The sequence below is a fragment of the Salmo trutta genome, chromosome 39 (genome assembly GCF_901001165.1).
Source record: "Salmo trutta chromosome 39, fSalTru1.1, whole genome shotgun sequence".
Taxonomy (NCBI): Eukaryota; Metazoa; Chordata; class Actinopteri; order Salmoniformes; family Salmonidae; genus Salmo; species Salmo trutta.
Genome location: NC_042995.1, coordinates 3,424,480 through 3,438,735, shown reverse-complemented (window position 1 = coordinate 3,438,735; position 14,256 = coordinate 3,424,480). Strand labels below are relative to the sequence as shown.

At 42.8% G+C, this 14,256-nt stretch overlaps 1 protein-coding gene across 3 annotated transcripts in view; it reads right to left on the bottom strand.

Annotated features, from left to right (window-relative positions):
* The window catches only part of LOC115179724 (transmembrane protein 131), a 32,109-nt gene that overhangs the window by 16,028 nt on the left and 1,825 nt on the right, over positions 1 to 14,256 (bottom strand). For all 3 annotated transcript variants that reach the window (XM_029741407.1, XM_029741408.1, XM_029741409.1), the window contains exons 3-13: positions 13,326 to 13,366; positions 7,415 to 7,483; positions 5,476 to 5,596; positions 4,520 to 4,636; positions 4,011 to 4,214; positions 3,682 to 3,832; positions 1,744 to 1,800; positions 1,427 to 1,597; positions 1,201 to 1,309; positions 877 to 1,030; positions 351 to 521 (exon numbers count right to left, since the gene is read on the bottom strand). In XM_029741407.1, coding sequence (XP_029597267.1) covers positions 351 to 521; positions 877 to 1,030; positions 1,201 to 1,309; positions 1,427 to 1,597; positions 1,744 to 1,800; positions 3,682 to 3,832; positions 4,011 to 4,214; positions 4,520 to 4,636; positions 5,476 to 5,596; positions 7,415 to 7,483; positions 13,326 to 13,366 — 1,365 coding nt within the window. The remainder of the gene's footprint in view (positions 1 to 350; positions 522 to 876; positions 1,031 to 1,200; positions 1,310 to 1,426; positions 1,598 to 1,743; positions 1,801 to 3,681; positions 3,833 to 4,010; positions 4,215 to 4,519; positions 4,637 to 5,475; positions 5,597 to 7,414; positions 7,484 to 13,325; positions 13,367 to 14,256) is intronic.

The following is a 14,256-nucleotide window of genomic DNA, read 5'->3' as shown; positions in this document are numbered from 1 at the left end:
TCAGCCAGGTTGATAAGCACATCGGGTGATCGTCAGTCAGTGTCCCAGCTTGCAAGACGTAAGGCTGCTGGTTGGTTTGGTGGCCATGAGGCCTTTCGTTTTGATTTGAAATCTTTCGTTTAGGTATGCCGTTCGGAATTTTCGTTTTTGCACATATTTATGTTTAGTCACCATCTGAACAAATGATAATCTGCCTGGACTGGCGACCAAGAGGTCAAGATCTAGTTATGGGTTTCGTAACAATATGCATTCGCAGGTGTTTCCCCCACAATGTACTTGAGTGTGTGCAGGATTTTATTTGTGTGTGTACACTATTTCCCCAGTGTGTGTGTGTGTGTGTGTTGCAGTACCTCCAGGAATCCAGTGTAGGCGCGGACGGGGAGGTGGAACTTGGAGGCGTTGGTGACCAGCAGGATGTTGCTGTCGATGTGATTGGAGGGCCGGACGGGCTGGAAGTGGAGGGAGAAGATGTAGCGAGACTCCTGAGGGGGGATCAACACCGGCTCACTGAAGTTCTGCACCTGAGGAGGAGAACATGGGACCGTTCATATATATGTATACACACACACACACACACACACACACACACACACACACACACACACACACACACATACATACATACATACATGCTGCCACCTTAGGACACACTCAGAGGACAACAGAGCGGTTCAACACATTTAATACTTGACAAACCAAAGTCCCCTCAGGGATCAATAATGTAGCCATTCCTTATAGTAAGACTTGAGGGCCGTGATTAGTAATTGATTGAAGTTGGTTGTGTTTAAGCTGGGTTGGAACAAAAGCCTGCAAGCTTTGAGTTGGCCGACAGCAACAGGCCTCTGGAACACGATACAGTTCAAAACAGTTACTCACTAAGAACATGGTCTTGGCTTCATCTGGAAGGGACACGTCATGGATGCGGATGGCAAAGTGGAAGGTGTTGGTGAGGTGGATGGGCTTGACCACTGGCTCTAGCACACTGTCTCTGATGTGGAACAACGTGACCGTATGGTCAAACCCCAAATACCTGACACACAGAGATGGAGAGGAGAGTTAGTGGAGACGTTTCAAATGTTCCGAAATTGTGTAATAGTGATTCGTTAAAGTAAAAAAAAGAAAAAGAAAAATAACACTTCTTTTCACTGATTATATACACTACTTGTCATTGTTATTGGTCAAGGAAACAGAAAAACCTACCCGTCTAGAACTTCAGCTAGGTATGGGATTTCAAGTTTGGAGTAGCTTTTCTCTTTCGCTTTTACTGTTATTTTACCAGAGGACTGGGAAGCTTTTTGAACTTTCGATGCTGGAAATCAAAAAAACAAAACCGTGTCAAAACAGGTTGGAACAAAAAGGCAGAGGTGCAATATGCAGGAGAAATTCCAGAAGGTATGGGGAGTACTGAGTAATATAGCTCACTTACCATCAAAACTAATACTGGCGACTTTGGTGTATCTATGTTCTCCAGCTTTTAGCGTGACGGCCTTGAAGTCTATTGTGATGGCATCGTTTGACGGCGTCGCTCGAACGCTCATTATTTGCACATCTTTTGTTCCAGAATTGAGAAGATGCAAATTCAACTGCTTTGGTCGATCTGTAAAACGTTTCAACAGAAAATACAATAAACAACTAATCAAATCACCCAATAACCATTTTGAAACATCCAAATCACTCAAATATTTCATGAAAGCCTGACCCATTGGAGAATGAGGGTATAAACGTGAAGTGAACACAGCATACCTTGTGAGCGTAGCGTTCCAAAGTCCAACATTTCTATTGAGGAGTAGATTCCCGGTGCTGAGGACAAAGACACACAGGATCAGGAGATGTCTCAATCAGCCAGTCACAGATAAGTATAGAGGTACAGTGAGGGAAAAAAAGTATTTGATCTCTTGCTAATTTTGTACGTTTGCCCACTGACAAAGAAATGATCAGTCTATAATTTTAATGGTAGGTTTATTTGAACAGTGAGAGACAGAATAACAACAACAAAAAATGCAGAAAAAGGCATGTCAAAAATGTTATTAATTGATCTGCATTTTAATGAGGGAAATAAGTATTTGACCCCCTCTCAATCAGAAAGATTTCTGGCTCCCAGGTGTCTTTTATACAGGTAACGAGCTGAGATTAGGAGCACACTCTTAAAGGGAGTGCTCCTAATCTCAGTTTGTTACCTGTATAAAAGACACCTGTCCACAGAAGCAATCAAATCAGATTACAAACTCTCCACCATGGCCAAGACCAAAGAGCTCTCCAAGGATGTCAGGGACAAGCTTGTAGACCTACACAAGGCTGGAATGGGCTACAAGACCATCGCCAAGCAGCTTGGAGAGAAGGTGACAACAGTTGGTGCGATTATTCGCAAATGGAAGAAACACAAAATAACTGTCAATCTCCCCCGGCCTGGGGCTCCATGCAAGATCTCACCTCGTGGAGTTGCAATGATCATGAGAACGGTGAGGAATCAGCCCAGAACTACACGGGAGGATCTTGTCAATGATCTCAAGGCAGCTGGGACCATAGTCATCAAGAAAACAATTGGTAACAAACTACGCCGTGAAGGACTGAAATCCTGCAGCGCCCGCAAGGTCCCCCTGCTCAAGAAAGCACATATACATGCCCGCCTGAAGTTTGCCAATGAACATCTGAATGATTCCGAGGACAACTAGGTGAAAGTGTTGTGGTCAGATGAGACCAAAATGGAGCTCTTTGGCATCAACTCAACTCGCCGTGTTTGGAGGAGGAATGCTGCTTATGACCCCAAGAACACCATCCCCACCGTCAAACATGGAGGTGGAAACATTATGCTTTGGGGGTGTTTTTCTGCTAAGGGGACAGGACAACTTCACCGCATCAAAGGGACGATGGACGGGGCCATGTACCGTCAAATCTTGGGTGAGAACCTCCTTCCCTCAGCCAGGGCATTGAAAATGGGTCGTGGATGGGTATTCCAGCATGACAATGACCCAAAACACACGGCCAAGGCAACAAAGGAGTGGCTCAAGAAGAAGCACATTAAGGTCCTGGAGTGGCCTAGCCAGTCTCCAGACCTTAATCCCATAGAAAATCTGTGGAGGGAGCTGAAGGTTTGAGTTGCCAAACATCAGCCTCGAAACCTTAATGACTTGGAGAAGATCTGCAAAGAGGAGTGGGACAAAATCCCTCCTGAGATGTGTGCAAACCTGGTGGCCAACTACAAGAAACGTCTGACCTCTGATTGCCAACAAGGGTTTTGCCACCAAGTACTAAGTCATGTTTTGCAGAGGGGTCAAATACTTATTTCCCTCATTAAAATGCAAATCATTTTATAACATTTTTGACATGTGTTTTCTGGATTTTTGTTGTTGTTGTTGTTCAGTCTATCACTGTTCAAATAAACCTACCATTAAAATTATAGACTGATCATTTCTTTGTCAGTGGGCAAACGTACAAAATCAGCAGGGGATCAAATACTTTTTTCCCCTCACTGTATTACTATTGGAAATGTATGGTGAGGTGTTGCTATAGGAAACAACGTTGTTATTGGAAACGTATGCTGTGAGGCGTTGCTATAGGAAACAACGTTATTGGAAACGTATGCTGTGAGGCGATGCTATTGGAAACATTGTTATTGGAAACATATGGTGTGAGGCGTTGCTATTGGAAACATGGTGTGAGGCGTTGCTATTGGAAACGCACCCGAGGTGACCTCCACCTCTACAGGCAGGATGATGAACTCGTCCTGGTTGGAGGCGTTTGTTTTGATTCTGATGAAGGCCGTGTGGTTGTCTGCGTCTCTCGACGAGAAACTGGCTCTCATCACCCCCTTCGTCTCAAACGGGGGAATCTCCTGACAACCACACAGGAAGAAAGAACAGAAAAGACATGTTTAGTTCTATTCAGGGGTCAAGTAGTTGCCCAATTAAAATTCCATTCTGGTCAGGTATTTGTCTCAATTCCAATGCTAATTGTGTGGAAGTAACAGGATAATAATCTAAAAGCCCCCGATTGTCCTGATCTATACACACCCACAGATGGTGCGTTCCTCCCTGCTGCCCTGTGGGGAGCTCCAGGTGCAGGTCTCCTCCGCTAGAGTACATCTCCACTACCTGCAGTGGCTCACTGTGTGGGTTGTGGATGTTTATGAGTGGAGAGAAGCTGCTGTTGACTGGGACACGGGCCCCGATGAACGGCCGCAGCCTGTAGGGGTTGGGGATGCCCACACCAAACACCTGCAGGGGATAAGACACCAGCAACATAAGACTCATGATCTTACAGCAGGGACCTACAGCAGGGACCTACAGCAGAGACCTGATTTAAGCCTCCTACACCTACGTGATCTAGAGCACTCAGATCCAGAGGTTCACAGTGTGAGCTGGTTTCCAAGTGGCAGGCAGGGGGGAAAACCAGCAGAAAATGCAACCCACAAAGGATCCTTATATACAGTGTCCAGAACACACCTCCAGTATACAGACATATTACAGAATTATTAGTATACATAGTGACACATTATGTAAACATACGTATTCATACACACCTGATATGTAAACACTCCATGATGCGAGGTATTAATAAATAAAGTATTCTCTACATTTCCTACTACTCGAGCGAGGAAGACCACATCAAACGACGTATTCCCCCCTGGTGGAATTATCTACAGGGAGAGAAGAAGAGAAGGGATAAATTAACTGGAGAGAAAGAATACAACAATTATCCAATCAAAAGGTCGAGCTACTTTTGGAACTATAAATGTAACCAACCATTTAAGATCAGTCTTGGGTGTGATAAAGCAGTAAACATGAAGATTCTTGTCATGATGCCATAGATCGTTTTATAAGATACTGGAAGACAGCCAGACATAAACAAATCGTTTTAACAATAAAAATGTTTAAAGACCAGGTGGAAAGAGGGCGTATTTTGCTCCAGCCAACATTATTCCTTATTTGACCTGATTTTCCTGCTCTACTCTCAGGACTCAAACATGCTGAGCAGCACTGTCACACCATTCACCATCTCCTCTGCTCAGGAGTGCACTGGATTCAGAGCTGTCATGAGTTCAGTTAAAAGGCCCAAGATGGTGGAATGTTGACAGTTGAGCACGTGCCTCTTGTTTTTCAAAAAGTACAAAACCAGCACATGATACCCATAACAGTCAGGTCACAAGGTCAGACTGACAGGCAGGGGAATCGGAATGGCCGGAGAAATGAGCCTCTGTCCACCGACAAACACAGGGCTTATTCTTTTAGCCTTTGAACAAGCCATGCGTATGCCTGTAGACGAGGAAACACCTCAAGACAGGAGATATCGGCTGTGTCCCAAACCAAAAGGCAGCTAGCTGCCTACCTGCCTGCTGCCTACCTGCCTGCTCCAAAAGGACCTACATTTGTAGGTAGAACATTCCTCAGTAGGTAACTGACATTTAAGATTAAATTCGTAGGCAGCATCTTTGTGGAATGGGAGACAGCCATAGGGTTATACTTATTAGCTACTCACCCTGTTTTGAAAGAATGATGCATGAAAATGTGCAGTTGTTGCTGATATAGATATCAAGCTTATTTCCTCTGCACTAGGATTGTGCAAATAAACTTTCTCCATTTTTGGCATTCCAACAGGCCTGGGAACAGGAAGAGAAACAATGTTGTGAAAGCTGTCGCACAAACATATAGCTGTCGCACCAACATATAGCTGTCTGAAACACAGCTGTCATAAACATATAGGCCTAATGGGGTTAAATGGAGTCTCAAAGAAAATCAGTTTTATTTCCATTTCCTTGTCTCTCCTAACGGATGTTGATAAAACGATCATGCTCCAGGAGGCCTCTTCTCTTAACTGTGGAAATACCCAGCAGATAAGAGCACGTTTAAAACGTATCAATGCCAAGTTGTCAAATGATCTGAGAGGGTGATGCACAGAATCTAAATCTCAACAAAGTGACAGGACGAAAATAAACAGAATAGTTGATGGTTGAATTTGTCCCATTTCACACATGTACAAGTCTGTATTATCAAATTGTATTGATTGCATACACATATTTAGCAGATGTTATTGCGGTTGTGTAGCGAAACGCTTGTTAAACTAGGGCTGAGCGATATGGCCAAAATATCATATCATATGGTATTTTTCACATTTTTGACAGTATTTTATGTTTTTGATTAATAAAAGTTCTCCATTTGCTTTATGAGTAGTGCGTGACCCTACGGTGGCAACACATATATTCTAAATGATTTCAATGGGTTTTTCTCCATTCTGATTGTTTAATACTGTTCTAGTCAACTTCAACCTAAAATCATTTCCTGCATTTCCTGGACTCATTTGAGATCATTTCCACACTGCCATGACAGGGGCAAAAATACTAGGCCTTATTTTTAACCAAATGTTGCAATTGTGATTTAGATCAAAACACTTAGGTGAACTTTTGGAATCATGGAAATAGAATGTTTATTATAATTCTATAGTTAGAATATAAATAATAGTGGGCACTTTGAATACAGTGTTGTTTGACATGACAACAAATGAAAATGCCATGGATGAGTTATTGTGACAGGGTAGGAACCAAAGTGATGTTCAGTGTTTCCTAGGGGACCCTATAACCTTTGGCTACATTAAATCTTTATTCATATAGCCAACATATTCATTCTTTGCCTATTCCTCTTTGATTTAGAAGATACTGTTGCACAAACAACATGCTGATTTAAGCCTCCACCAGTACTGGTATCGGGCTGTATTAGCTAGCTACGTTTGATCTGACTTAGTACTTTTATTAGCCGGCTAACACGATTTAGCTTAACTTGCTAAGAAAATACAAACTAGCTGTAATTATAGAACGCTTGTAGATTTATATTAAGATCAAAGTGGCAACATCGTTGTCATCAACATTGTTGCATATTGTGCGTTGACCATGCAGACTGAACGAAAGTGTCGCGGTCAAGCAACAACAAATGCGCTCCTTGAGTGACAGGGGGTGGGACTAGGTCTGTGTGGAAAGCAGCATGGAGAGAGAGAGAGAGATGACTCAAGTAGAGGAGTAAACTATAAAAATGGACGTTACACACGGCGTATCACATTTAACAAACCAAACATTCAAATACATTTATAGAAGGTAAAGTAAAAACTCATAAATACCGGTATATAGTAAAATACGGTCTACCACCTAGCCCTATGTTAAACACGTTTGAATTGGAAATGTGTTTTCGTTACATATCCCAACTCTCCCTGACACACCCTCGGAGAGTGGGGTCACGGCCAGGGTCTGCCATTATCAATGGTGACCCAGGAGCAATTAGAGTTAAGTGCCTTGCTCAAGGGCACACTGACAGATGGTTCACCTTGTTGGCTTGGGGATTCGAACTAGCTACCTTCACGGTTACTGGCCCAACGCTCTAAGCGCTAGGTTACTTGCAGGTATATCTCTAGGTAGAGGAAGTTAACTCACTGTTCATGGAAATCCAGCATTGGCGGCTCAAAGCGTATGGGCCTGCTGTTCCCTCTCTGTAAGGGTGAGCTGTGGGAGAAAAAACAGGAACCATAGTGAGGAAGAGAAGGGAAACAAGGACGGCTTTTCATCCATGCTGCAGTCCTACTTCCTATTGCCTAACGCTCATGTTCCAGGAGGAGTGTTTGTGTGTGTAACGCAAATCAGGTTAACATGTAAAAGCTCAGGGCAACCGCCAAAACAAGACAGGAAACCTGCCAAACCTGCTTTGCAAAAACAAGTGATCTACTGCAAGGTTGCTTCCCTTATATAATTTTGACTGACTATGACTACATATTGTAATTTCCCCCCAAAATAGTTTTTGCAAAGATAATTGAAATCAGAGATATGCATTAAACAGATGTGTCATTGCATGTGTATTCAGCTCAGACAAACAAGATTTTTGCATGAGAAACAAGGCACCCAAAAGGGAAACCGCTCCCTGCACACGACACAGACAGTATGGCTTCCCTGAACAACACGTATAAGCCGACAGCACACAGGCAAGTCATAAAAAGGTGTCACTGTGGATCCATGACCAATGTTATACATCGTCAGGAACTCATTTGCTTCTTAAGTTGGAGTGCAACAAGGAATATATGTTTTTATTATTCCTTGGATTCCAAGGCCTACACTTAGAATACAAATGAATTCTATGAAGTCATAGTTGTACATTAGAACTTAGTTGTGCTACTACTGTGGTCTTGTGTGTTCTAAGAGAGTGAGGCGGAAAAGAACTGCATATGCTCTTAATGTGGCTATGGGAGATTGACCTTCAGCTGGGTAAATCACACACACCCCTCTGTCTATGTGTGTGTTTGTGTGTTTACAGAGCTCTACAACCAACCATACCTCTCTCAGAATGACTCCTCCACTCCTGCATTTTGCAGCGTTTATAACTGCGTTTGAACATACATTTGCAGGTGGCGAACAATGCAGACGGTGTTCAGCCTATATTAATTGTAGATCATATTATTTATAATGTAAACAGACGTAGATTCCCTGTAGTTTTCCCCCTATAGCTTCAGAGTACAAACAAAGCCACATCATGCGTTGTTTAAATGGTCATAATGGGCCACTGACTGACTGAAAAAGGCCCCTTTGTAACAGCCAATCACTCACTCTAAATTCTTGAGGTTTCAAAATGCAAATACTAAGACATTGCCTTTCTGCGTGGCGTGCATTGGCCAACTTCTGATGTAGACTGAATGCTTAAAAAAACGATGTCAGCAGATAGATGGGACGCTTGGCGGTGTTAGTTCGCCGTGGGTGGAGGAGAGGTGCGAAGTTTAGCCTATAAAAAAAGGAACAGATGCATCGTCAGTCAGCATCGTGACTAAAAAGCCACAAGCCATTTCCTGTTCCAACTAAGCAACTGAACAACGCAAATGTCTCTTCTGCATATTATAGAGATTGTCTAGAGAACTTTAAACCTGCTGAATGCTGGCCAGGGGATAAAGTGAATCTGATAATGAATCTTCTGCATATTGTAGAGAAATGTAAAAGAAAGCTAATGATACTGGCTGCTAGCCAGAAGAGGTGGAACCATGATAAATAGACACCTATTGCATTATATATAATAACTGGGGTGACGCCTAAGCAATGGAAAGACAAAAATAAAACAGAGAAAGGTTAATAAAATTAAGAAAACAGATTAACCACGTGTTACTAAATCTAATCTTGGCTTCAACACGATGCTGACTAGACAATGAATAACTACTATTTACAAGCTGAACACAACTAGTCATCTGGAGAGGAAATACACAAGCCGTTGTGTTATTTCATGCTTTTGGTGGTCAATCAGTCCTTGGTGTTGTGGACAGAAACCTCAAGTCAAAGTGAAAGGAAAATTGGCATGCTTGCATATTTAACTTATCTAGTTAAATAAAGGTTAAATAAAAGTTAACCATGGGGGCTCTTTCAACTGAATCGAAACTGATCTAAATAGCAAAAGCAGAACTTTGCTAAATCTGTAGTGCTGGAAAAGTTGTGTCTTGATAAACCATTTGTGAGATAATCTTCAGAGACTAATGACAAAGAGCAAACACGGCATCTCAGCTGTTAGAAACAGTAGACCAGACACTCCGGTGTAAAAGAACAGGCACCTGCAGCCGTACCAGACAATAACCACAACATAAGGCTCTTCTGAGCACCGCCTGCATCCTCATACACACATGCTGCCCTGGAGTCTGGACATTGACCTTCATTATCAAATCAGACTTTAAAAAGGCACATGCATACAATAACTAACAGCGTACATTTCCGCTACAAAATCCATTCACCACCTTGCTTTTCCATTTGTATTGATCTCTCAATTGAATTCCTTGCTCTTCAAGCAATTCACTTTATGCAGAGAGACCCTTCAGTGCCATTCCATTTCATTTTGTAATTAAATGAATTTCTATACCTTTGGGACATCACTTCCGTCAACTGGGTTATACCAACTTCCTCAAATCTAAGCACTGGTATAACCCAACACTTCTAGATAAGAGAGCTATGAACGTAATTGCCCTTAGGGATGTTTACACAAACAATGGAGAGGAATCAAGTCAACTAAGAGGACAAAGGTGAACAGAGAGGGAGGCGTGAGGGGACTCCATTGGCATCAATATGAGCTGTTGCTATTAGGGTCTATGAGAATGAATACATACAAATAAAATGCAACATGTAAAAAAAAGTGTTGGTCCCATGTTTCATGAGCTGAAATAAAAGATCCCAGAAATGTTCCATATGCACAAAAAGCTTATTTCTTTCAAATTGTGTGCACAAATTAGTTTACATCCCTGTTACTGAGCATTTCTCCTTTGCCAAAATATCCCATCCACCTGACGTATATCAAGAAGCTCATTAAACAGAAGGATCATTACACAGGTGCACCTTGTGCTGGGGACAATAAAAGGCCACTCTAAAACATGTAGTTTGTCACACAACACCCCAGACGTCTCAAGTTGAGGGAGCATGCAATTGGCATGCTGACTGCAGGAATGTCCATCAGAGCTGTTGCCAGAGAATGTAATGTTAATTTCTCTACCATAAGCGGCCTCCAACGTCGTTTTAAAGAATTTGGCAGTACGTCCAACAGGCCTCACAACTGCATTCCCAGTCTGGTGAAATCCATATATTTGGTCCAAATAAATGTATTTCAATTGACCGATTTCCTTAAATTAACTGTAAGTCAGTAAAATCTGAATGTTGTGTGTTGTTCCATTGTCATATAATTGGTACATTAACTATCAACATAGGATTAAAAATAGTTACCCAGATTGCATTTTGGCAACATGTGTGTGTGAGAGATATATATACACACACACAGTACCAGTCAAAAGTTGACACACCTACTCAACAGGTGTGCCTTGTTAAAAGTTCATTTGTGGAATTTATTTCCTTCTTAATGCATTTGAGACAATCAGTTGTGTTGTGACAAGGTAGGGGTGGTATACAGAAGATAGCCCTATTTGGTAAAAGACCAAGTCCATATTATGGCAAGAACAGCTCAAATAAGCAAAGAAAGTAATGATGGGCTGTCATTTCTAAGACATGAAGGTCAGTCAATCCGGAAAATGTCAAGGACTTTGAACGTTTCTTCAAGTGGAGTCGCAAAAACCATCAAGCGTTATGATGTAACTGGCTCTCATGAGAACCGCCACAGGAAAGGAAGACCCAGAGTTACCTCTGCTGCAGAGGAGAAATTCATTAGCGTTAACTGCACCTCAGATTGCAGTCCAAATAAATGCTTCACAGAATTCAATTAACAGACATCTCAACATCAATTGCTCAGAGGAGACTGCGTGAAGCAGGCCTTCATGGTCGAATTGCTGCAAAGAAACCACTACTAAAGGACACCGATAAGAAGAGACTCTCTTGGGCCAAAAATCACAAGCAATGGACATTAGACCGCAATGTCTCTGTGAGACGCAAAGTAGGTGAACGAATGATCTCCGCATATGTGGTTCCCACCTTGAAACATGGAGGTGGTGGTGTGATGGTGCTTTGTTGGTGACACTGATTTATTTAGAATTCAAGGCACACTTAACCAGCATGTCTACCACAGCATTCTGCAGCGATACGACATCCCATCTGGTTTGCGCTTAGTGGGACTATCATTTGTTTTTCAACAGGACAATGACCCAAAACACACCTCCAGGCTGTATAAGGGCTATTTGACCAAGGAGAGTGATGGTGCTGCATCAGATGACCTGGCCTCCACAATCACCCGATCTCAACCCAAATGAGGACTGCAGAGTGTGAAAGAAAAGCAGCCAACAAGTGCTCAGAATATGTGTGAACTCCTTCAAGACTGTTGAAAAAACATTCCAGGTGAAGCTGGTTGAAAGAAAGCTTTGCACACTCTTGGCAATCATCAAGGCAAAGGGTGGCTACTTTGAAGAACCTCAAATATATTGAATTTTTAAAGATTTTTGGTTACTACATAATTTCACATGTTATTTCATAGTTTTAACATTCTCTATTATTCTACAATGTAGAAAATAGTAAATACTGAGAGGAGATCCCTCTGTGAAACTTACTAAAACTCACATGATCCCATCCACCATAATAGTCTCAGTTTCAGAGCAGATGAAGGAGAGTGAAAAAGATGGAGCGAGACACTTTCAGACCAAATAGATTCATGTGAAGGAGCCACTAAAGCCCTGGAGAGAAGCACTCAAATATCCTAACCAAGGCCTGTGCTTTGGCTATTTTTACACTAATAGATTTTTACACCAAAACAGACCTAGGGCACACACAACGTCATGGGAAAGAAACCCTGCTGATGTTGACAATCGCCACGATGACGTACTGCACCGTGGCCTTCCATCCCATCCATGTGTTCTGATGTGGTTCTCATGATGATCTGACCGACTTATTATGTCATGCCACATGTACTTCTGCCTGATGGGCGTGTGCCGCCTGATGGGCGTGTGCCGCCAGATGGGCGTGTGCCGCCTGATGGGCGTGTGCCGCCAGATGGGCGTGTGCCGCCGGTGCAGATTGAGTTAGTTTGTGACCCTAGCACAGAAACACACAGATTGCCAAACAATCCCTGGAAGCCTGTTAGGTTCACCTGTGTGTGTGTTTACTTAAGGAAAGAGACAGGCCTCTGATCTGGAGAAACCTCATTGGCTGAGGGTGACGGTTAACCTGGCCTGAGGAATGCAAGGCAGGACACACTGATTATTCAAGAGGATTAACATGTTTCAGACCGGTTCTTCTAAATGCCACCAAGGTTAAGTGTAGCGAACTGCCACCTAGTTTGGCTGAAAGCTTCATAACCGAGGTATAAAAGGGGGAACGTATTCACAATACACTTCTCTCTTTTAACGATGATGTCTGTCCACATGCTATGTAAACCTAGTCCCCTCCCGATGTGATCCTAACACTGCCTTGATGCAGGGGGGCTCTGATTGAGCCTCCTGAAAACTCTTAACATCCCTCCACTGTCTCCATAGCGACTAGGACACACACAGACCCACACCCTCCCGTCGTCTACCTCCACTGAAACCCAGCAGCCAGTCGACCAGCTCCACCTCCCAGCAGCCAGCTAACCAGCCCCACCTCCAAGAGCATGACTATGTTGATGGAAATGAGAACAAGGTGTGGCAAACGGAGGATCAGTCTCCTACGAAGCCAAGCCGCTACATATGGAATTGGCTAGCAGCCATAAAAACTCAGGCATAGATAAGCTGAGTAGAGATGTGATTCTAATGCCAGGGTTTACCCTCCCATTTAGAGTCTATCTAGGTACGACTGGTGTTACATAAGGACGTTTAATGAATTAAGTGTTTACAGTCATTATGGCCTGCAACAACAAATATAGTTCTCTCAGAGACAGTCATAGGTGCATTCAAAGATAATAAAAAAATATACATCATACCTTTTTTGATGATATGAACCCAGGTGAAGGTCAGGCTCTATCTGTAAAACAAAGAAAAATCCATGTCAGGTGAGCAGATGAGCAGCAGGCGATCTTCATAGCTCTAGTCTGCCATGACACGGCTCAAATGTAGGAACAAAAATAAAGTTATCCCACTCCTAATGATATCATCAGAACAAACAAACCAGGTCTAGATGCAGAAAGTCGTAGGCAAATAAGAAAGTAAGACGTGCTGAAGCATGCAAATTTGAGCAGTACTGACATGATGATGTAATTTTGTTTTATAACAGCAGTCAAACAGATGTGTTTCCACACAAAGGCCTTTGACACCCATTAATTGAACCCAAGACTGGTGCCCATTTTGCATGGGATTCAGAATGTGCTGTATTAACTCTATATCCACCTCACTGCTAATTGAAAAATCATATTTTGCACTACAGTGATTCAAGTATCAAAACCAGCAAAAGCTTAACGTCTCTGACTATGGACCTCCTTCAATCAAACCGGCCTTTGCCATGTTTATGCATCATCTCTATTTACACAACTACTGCCCTTGTTCATCTAGGACCATTTAACCTGTGAAGTGGTGGCAGTCTACCTGTTGTTTCTTACCATTCCCTCAACTTGTTTGCAATTCTAGGCCTATTTGATCATAGATAAAGAGGGGATGTTTATCTACTATGCAAACACTCCACAGGGGGTTTAAATGAGTTGAGCCCTCAACTGCTCTGTTAAGGCCAATCAGCACAGGCAGGCGAGGTGCTCAGGTGAACAATGGTGGAGAGAGGAGGGGTGACTGACTTTCAGAGCAGTGACATGTGGGATGGACAGTGGATACAAAGATGTGCTGACCCCGCCGGGCCGACCAGAGCTAGCTAGCCTCTATAACAGTGACATGTTTGTAAACTATGATATCTGGGTAGTATCACTG